The following is an 8,591-nucleotide window of genomic DNA, read 5'->3' on the forward strand; positions in this document are numbered from 1 at the left end:
GGTGTCCAGTTGCTATTCCTACTGCCTGTTTACAAGGACTTGTCGAGATAATCACAAGCAGGGTGAAACCCGAGGCATGAAAACCCTCCCGAGGACAAGGAAACCAGACCGAACCATACTCGTAGCTCAAGTAGTCGGAGCGGATTGCGGGGTGTTTCAGGCAGCCTCCCATAGGGCTCGGAGAGTCGGCGAGGATTAGCGTCCGACCCAAGCGGGTTGTCGAAGGATCAAACATCGGCCGGTGGGGGCCAAACGCTGGGTTCAGCTGTCAGCTCCTGACCGTGTCTCGGAGGAACATCATTCAAGTAGGAGATCGTCGCCAGAGCAGCTTCTAAAGGTAAACCCTAGACTCGGCCGTGACTGCCTTTTTTGGGCTGTTCCATCTGGTAACTAAAGTGAGTCGGTTGAAGCAACCCCAAACGGCCGTCGGAGGTTACGGGTTCCCGAATCGGCGGGGATTAGGCGCCATGTATTCCAGAACTGGAATTCTGTACATCCTGCCACCTGTATAGACAGGGGTTTTCTTGAGCCATCGGTTGGGCTCAATCGACTCGGGGTCTCGGAAATAAATCACCGACGGGGATGTTCTGTGAGATTTAGCCTTCCTTTGGGACCATCTGCCGGCCAATGCAGCGCCAATGTCTATACAGCCACGAGAGGTCTTCTAGTCACCCCACTTCAGTCGGCTCTACTTTTTTTGATGAATCTGGAACTGTTGACAAGGCTGAGAGGCTATCACTAATGCGGCAAGGCCCTCGCCGCCAAAGCTACTATTGCCATTGACGTTAGGACCGCAGGTGGGGATAACAAGAAAGTTTGTGCTCTATCACAGGCTTGTCAGACAACCAAGCGGACAGGCCTCCAGCCCATGATGTAGAGTATTACGCAACTTATGCTGGCTTGTGTTGACCATGTGATGATAGTAGGCACAAAAGGGGGCAAGGAAAAAGGGAGGGGAGAGGCTCACGGAGACAAGATATAAATACGACCCACCATCCTCGACAACCTTGGTTCCTCATCTGTGCCATTCGCTTTTCACCCTCTGATATCTCCAATTTGCCCATCCAAAATTCCCTTTTCTTCGATTCGGGCGCTGTTGTCCTAGGCGACAAAACATGCGGTTCACCACGGTCCATCTGGCCCTCGGCTTGTATACAGCCGGGGCCCTCGGACTGGCTATTCGACAAGACAACAATAATCAAAACAAGGATCAGCCAGGCAATGCGAGTGATACATCTTGGCAAAGGCTGACATGCAACGAGCATAACATCGGAAACTCCGGTGTGCAATTGTCCGAACGATGGGGTATTGCCCGTGCAGACAATGCCTGGGCTCTGGCACTCCAGAACTGGAAGGCCCACAAGGAAAACCCCGATCATAGGAAAAACTTTGCCGGCGATTTTGCCGTGACATTTGGCGCCAAGGACGGCTTCAACTGTGAGAATATTGGCAATGACAATTGCAACGACATCATCGAGTGTGACGACACCAAAGCAGGACCAGCCGGGTAGGCCCTCCGATCTATACCACTGGCGGTGCACTAATCATCCAGCCAGGTCCATCATTTTGAACTCCTTTGCAGCCCTCCACATCGTATGTCTTCTAACACAGGCCCATCCTATCGCACACAGAGCCTAACCAGTGACAACAGCTCTACTCGCAGCTGCATACGTCTGTCTACAACGCGGCAACTGGGCTCAGTCCCGCGGCCTTCGTCCAGGCTTTCGCTCCAAACAGTGGTAATGAGAAGGAGATGGTTGCAACAATCATTGACGCTGTGAGCATGATCTTCACGTTTGGCATTGCCAGTGGTTTTCATGGTCTAGGTGGGTACCGCGTCTCCTTTCTGTCACCGAACGAACCCTGGCGCTCACGATCCTCTAGAACAAGGACTGATGAAAGTCCCCGACCTCGTCAAGTCGGCGGGTGGAAGAGGAAGTAGTAGACCTGGGTCATCACACAGCCAACAATCATCCGACGAACGGCAATCGAACAATGGAGGGTCGTCATCCGAGGACCAGCCAGAACCTGTAGCAGGGTCATCGACTGCGCAAGAGGAGCATAGCCAGAAGCGGTCAAATCGCAGGTGGGCTGGGCCTCAAAATAGCGAGGGTGATGAAAACATCGAGATGACCAGTATCAACGACTCCGCGGGTTCATCCAGGCCAGGATCGCCGGGTTCGAACGACAACAACAATGACCATACGCAACAGCAACAGGAGCAGTCTGGTAGTGGTCGGAAATTCGAAGGCAAGGGATTTGCGTTGGACTTGGCTTATGGAATCACCGGTAACCTTGGGGCGTGGATGAAAGACCGAGTAATGCCGTAAGTGACAAGGCTCTACGATCAGACCCAATTGGTTGCTAATCCTGGCACAACAGAAATGATGAAGGGCTGCAAAATCTGGAGACCGTCGACAAGGCACTTGCGCAATCCGTTACCAGTCTTGGCGATGCCTTTACCGACTACGTGAAGGACTTGTTCTCTGGCGAGGGCGACCAACCCGAGCAGCTTCTAACATTGACTGGCAGGGGCGCAATCATGGATGTTGGTGTTGACCTCGGCCAGATCACCGAATCCACCAGGAAGCTTCTGGGTGCCAAGATGATCCAGGCCGCCTGGAGCGTGGCCCCCGAAGGCGCCGGCGCTCATCCATTTATCCTGTGAGAAGCGAATCCGCCCTTTGCCTCTTCCTTCCCTGATTCTTTGCTCACTGATGCACCCTAACTATGTAGAAAAACAGACGAGCCCTGTGGACTGGACGGCAATATGATCATTCCCGGGGGGTACGACAAGTTTATCCCTCATGATGACATGCGAAAGGCCCGAGCATGCTACAATCAGAAAACCGTCCTTCTTCTCCATGGCTGGCGAAAGGGCGCAGGTGCCCCACAAGCATCGACTGGGGGGTGGGGCGCAAATGCTTTGGTCGGCGTCGATCAGCTGGACGAGAAGAACAAGGACTTGGCGGGAATCACGAGGGACGATATTGCTTTCAGCGCCATGATGAACTACGAGAAGCACGAGAACAGTAATAAGGCGATGGGTAAGGCCCTGGACATTGATACTGTCATTGGGGACCTGCAAAGCAAGCAGTTTGATATGTCGGATTACGAAGCTGCCGTGCGCACACCAGGCCTCTGGAACATCCCAGTCTGTGAGAACGATCCTACGAGCTTGGAACGAAATCTCAGAACCATGGATCCACAAAACAGCAACTACTGGCCATGCAACACCGCGCCTGGCGAGAAATACAATGGGAAGGGCACCAATGTGGTAGGTGCTTACGCAGCAAGTTCCCTGTCAGAGACAAAACTGACTCGTTTAGCACGCGAACAATGGCTGCATTGTTGTTGAGAGCTCAGGTATCTGCGCAAAGTCGTTGAGAAGTGGTGGGCCTGGAATGAAGCATAGCTCCACCTGTAAGCATATTTTCCCATCTCCACGCTGCGCAAACTAATTGCTGACTATTTGTCAACAGTGGTTAAAGACACGGATGATGGTAGTGGCCGTACCAAGGCACGAATCTATGCCAAAATTGTTGATCGGAAGGACTCGGATAAGACTTACGCTAAGTGCGATGGAGAATTCTCCTGGCCGTCCAATTTTGAGGATGTTTACTTTGGGGAGGATAACAAGCTCTATGACAGCAACAGCCAAGAGATCAAGACTGAGGACGGGAAGGAGCAAGTGTGCAATGACCACCCAGATGATAATTCTCCCGTGGTGGACAACCCCTACTTCTATGAAAACTGAGTGCAAATTGACTGATAAGGCTTTGATTCTTGTTATTCTTTGCAGGGGGTACTTTGTTTTTCTTCTCTGATTCAATGTTAGACCTAGGCACAACTAGAGTTATTATTATTATTATTATTATTATATTCATACTCGCGTCTGTCAGCCTAGAGCCGAGTGGCGGAGGTCGTCCGTTCGGCGGCCAGGCTACCGCTGATATGGCTACTAATATACATGAACCTTTATAGATACCACGATTCCCATCCAGGCCAACGCAGCTCGCTACTTCGTAGACCTCATTAGTAGGGGGATACCTACCAGCTACTAGACCTCAAAAGGATCCGTTCTGATCCGGATAGTAGTCCTCATTTTCCTGTCCTAGCTTGCCTATCCTATGGGGGTTGCTCTGGTGTGAGCATACTGGGATTAGGGTCAAGACCAGCAGGGCCTGTAATTAGCTGTCAAGACCCTAGGATCCTGTTACGGAAACCCAACGAGGTTAATACCCCACGAAGGCGGCACAGCCAGGCAGAAGCCCGACGCCAATTGATTGACATGAGGATCAGAACCCTTGCATAAAGATGACTACAAGTCATGTGATACAATCACCTACTCCTAGCATGAGATGAGGGAGTAGCTACATAATGTGATTACTTACTTCATGTCTACCCCCAGGAAGTAGCCAGAGAAGTAGGCACTAAGGAAAACATATAATTAGAGCAACTCTAGAAGTGACTACAAAGGAGTCACTATAAGAGTAGCTAGGGAAGGATATATAAGAATACTTATTCACCTGTATCTACAGTTTAGTTAGTTGTATTTAATAATATAGTTATTTAAGACTACACAGTTCAAGTCTGAGTATATATTTAGTCTAGTTTCTACTCATCCACACTCTACCAAGTATTAAGTATATATACTTGATACATCTTACTTCTCTTCTTGCTTATTAGTTACCTTGAATTATCAGATTACTTATTAATTAATATAGTTAGCATAGCCACTGTGTGAGGCCTCAGGTTAGTACAATCTATTGTTGATAGCTGATAGGAAGATCGCAGGGCGCTCTTCACCTTGAACAAACCCAAGCCACCAACACTAGTACCACAGAAGCTCAAAGGGATCCTAGGGTCTTGACAGATCCCTTCAAGCCTCTGCTGTACTAGTGTTGGTGGCTTAGGTTGTTTGAGGTGAAGAGTGCCCTGCGATCTTCCTATCAGCTATCGACGATGGGTTGTATTAACCTGAGGCCTAATAAGTGGGTGGAACAGAACTGTACTTGAAAATGGGTAGGGTTCCGTTCCAGAGCACTGAGCGTGGCTTGTGATTGGCTAGAAAACTTGAGGTTTTAGATACAGTTTTATTAACTTTAGGGTAGGATACTTTCATAATCCAGGACTAGTATAAAAAAAAGAAAAATAAAAGATTATAATTCAGATCTTAAGCTATTATACAAGCTAATTTTTATTTAAAAATAATATATATAAAGATTATAAAATTAGAATCAAAATCAAGTAAAATCTTAAAATTTTTTTTAATAGGATATACCAAGACTTCTATTTAATAATAGTAATTCTAATATAGTGTATTAGAATTAATTTTAGTATATTTTAATAAGAGTTATAAGTATATTAAAATTAATTATTTATTTTTAATTTTATTCTATATAAATATTATCCTGATTCTCTTTAAACTTTAATATATTATATTTTTACTACTAGAATATAAGATAATTTAATCTAAGAGTTATATTATTAATACTTGATTTTTAAGAAATTTTTAAAAAGTGAAGATTTAGAAAAGAAATTTTTGTTAAAATAAGATTCTACTAGATAAAAAGATTTTTATTATTATATATATAACTTTCTCTTTTCTTTCTCTTACTTCTAATTATCTCTAAGTATCTTTATTATAAATTAAATCTTTTTTTATTTATTCTCTTACTAGCTCCTGATCTGTTATATATATAAATATAAAGTATAGTCTTATAAGCTAGCTATTTATCTTACTTAAGCTTATTATCTATTTAAGAATACTATATTAGGCTATATCTAGGAGACTTAAGAGTTAGCTTTAATCTAGAATCCTATCTAGCTAGCTTTATCTTAAATTATAATCTAGTTTATTCTTATTCTTAAGATATATCTTAATAAAATCTAGTATTATTATAAGTCTGATTATTTATATATAACTTAATTCTTAAAGTCTATAAGAAAATACTAGTAAGTATTATATAATTATATTTTATACTTATATATAGGTTAGCTAAAATAGGTTAATTCTTAACAAGCTATAAACTTTAATAAAAGATTCTTTAAAAAAATAGCCTGTTAACAGGTCTTTCTAACTTATTATAATTTATATTATATTTAAGTATTACCTAGCCCTGAGCTTAAGTCTAGTCTAGAATCTATAAAACTAGAAGCCTGTAGTCAGAGACTAGTAACTAAGATAAATAGCTACTAGGACTAGTAGCCTGAGTCTTGTATAATTAAACCTGCTAAGCAGGATATAACTAACTTATAACTATAATTAACCAGGTGACTAGGGTGTCAAGACCCTAGGATCCCTTCGAGCTTCTGCTGTACTAGTGTTAGTGGCTTGGGTTATTTGAGATGAAGAGCGCCCTGTGATCTTCCTATCAGCTATTAATAATAGATTAGACTAACTTAAGGCCTCACATAGTGGCCATGCTAATTATATTAATTAATAAGGTAATCTAATAGTCCAAAGATAACTAACAAGCAGGAAGAGAAGTAAGATATATTAAGTATATATACTTAATACTTGGTAGAGTGTAGACAAGTAGAAACTAGACTAAATATATACTTAGACTTGAACTGTATAGTCTTAAATAATAATATTATTAAATATAACTAACTAAGCTATAGATACAGGTAAATAAGTGTTCTTATATATTCTTTATATATATACTTCTTTATATACCTTCTGAGGTAGATAGTAAGATATATCTAATTAGTATGCTTGTCCCTGTATACTTTATTATATACTTTCTAAAGTAGATTCTTAAGTATATTATATCACATGACTTATATCTTTATTTATACAGGGTTCTTGATTCTTTTATTAACTAATTAGTATTTAACTTCTGCCTGACTATATCACCTTTATAGGGTATTAATCTTATTAGATTTTTATAATATTACTCCTTCCTCTTCTAGTATTTTATTCTTAAAACTTATAAAGATATATTTCTCTTTTATTTTTATTTTATTTTCCTCTAGTCATATCTTTTTACTATATTAACCTGTGTTTCTAACTACCTGGTATAGTATTAAAAGATTCTCTATAATAATTATATTATCCCTGATCCTTGTGCTTTTTATAGTAATTATAATCTTAATTATATAATAAATCTAAAAAACTAAAATTATACTGCCTGTACTTACTGTAGTTATTAGTATAAGAAGTATTTCTATAATAAACAAGAGTAGTAATTTATTTATAACTAGTATAATAAAGTTAATCACAAAATTTAAGAAGCTAAAGAGACTTTTATCTAATTATTTATTAAGTTACTTTACTTATAAAAATAATAAAAATTTCTTAAAGAATATTACTCTAAAATATTAGAGCATGATTCTACTATTATAGCTTATCTAGATATAAAGAATTTATTAAGTATTAAGAATCTTTAAGAGCTAGATTATCTAGCTAATACCTAAGATAGTGCTTAACTTATTATAATATCAGATATCCCTAGTTTTTCTTAGGTAATAAATAATTCTTCTTTCTAAATAAGTATTAATTTATTTACTAGTAATATTACTAAACTAGCTAGTAGTAGTCTATTAAATTCTTAATAAACTCTTATATATTTTCTAAGATATTATAATCTTTTTATTTAACTAAGTAAAGTGATTTCTTACTAACTTATTTATCTTTTAGAATTCTCTTGACTTTATATTCTTATTTAATACTTTTATTAATATTTATATTTATTATAATTTAGCTTTCTTCTAGTACTAGTTCTAATAATAAGATATAAAAGACTAGATATATATAGTATATTAATTCTAGTAGCTTTAGCTAATAATTAACTATTCCTAACTTCTTTTTAATAATAAATAATCCTAGTTTTTAGTAGTCAAGTTTCTGACTTAATTATTTAGTTTTAATATTTTTATAAAGTAAGAATATCTTTTCTCTCTCTTTTAAATCAGGCCCTTTCTTATAATACTTATTATAATAAATCACTACCTTTATATTTATAAAGTTAATATCTCTTATTAACTACTAGTATAGTGTTTTAAGTATCTTTATTACTTCTTTTACTTATTTTAATATAATTTTCTTATTCCTGGATTTACTGTATATCTTTAGATAGTAACTATAATTTATATAAAATAATATCTTATATATAGTTATATGTACTATATTATTATATATAAATTATATTATTAGTAGATATTATTCCTAATTATTTTAATTATAATTAATATAATATTAAAGATATTACTTAATAATTTAATTAATTCTTTTTATTTACCTGTTTACTTGTGAGTGATATATTATTATTAAGTAGTAATTAATCCTTATAATATCTATTAATAATTTCTAAAATTTTGATATAAAAAGCTTATCTTTATTTAATATAATTTTCTATAATATTTTATAATTAATAATAATATAATATAGTAGTATATAAGTCATGTCTTATGCTATTATTATACTCTTTATTAATATAAACTAGATATATTTTATTAGTCTGTTTATAATAATAATAATTATATCCTATTCTCAGGATTCTAGTAGTAATCTAATAAAGTTTATTATAATTTATTCTTATAATTATTTTAGTATGTCTAGTAATTATATCTTCTTATAAGATTAG

General features: G+C 37.9%; 1 protein-coding gene across 1 annotated transcript; it reads left to right on the plus strand.

The window, feature by feature from the left end:
* The first annotated feature begins 1,029 nt into the window (after positions 1 to 1,029).
* P168DRAFT_303792 (uncharacterized protein) lies at positions 1,030 to 3,845 on the plus strand. The gene is made up of 8 exons (XM_024838794.1): positions 1,030 to 1,507; positions 1,557 to 1,593; positions 1,652 to 1,826; positions 1,885 to 2,326; positions 2,383 to 2,664; positions 2,737 to 3,277; positions 3,330 to 3,423; positions 3,483 to 3,845. Exons 1-8 carry the CDS (start codon positions 1,116 to 1,118, stop codon positions 3,755 to 3,757), a joined length of 2,238 nt encoding a protein of 745 aa, XP_024694737.1. The 5' UTR covers positions 1,030 to 1,115; the 3' UTR covers positions 3,758 to 3,845.
* Positions 3,846 to 8,591: the final 4,746 nt, after the last annotated feature.

This window comes from Aspergillus campestris, assembly GCF_002847485.1.
Source record: "Aspergillus campestris IBT 28561 chromosome Unknown P168scaffold_4, whole genome shotgun sequence".
NCBI lineage: Eukaryota > Fungi > Ascomycota > Eurotiomycetes > Eurotiales > Aspergillaceae > Aspergillus > Aspergillus campestris.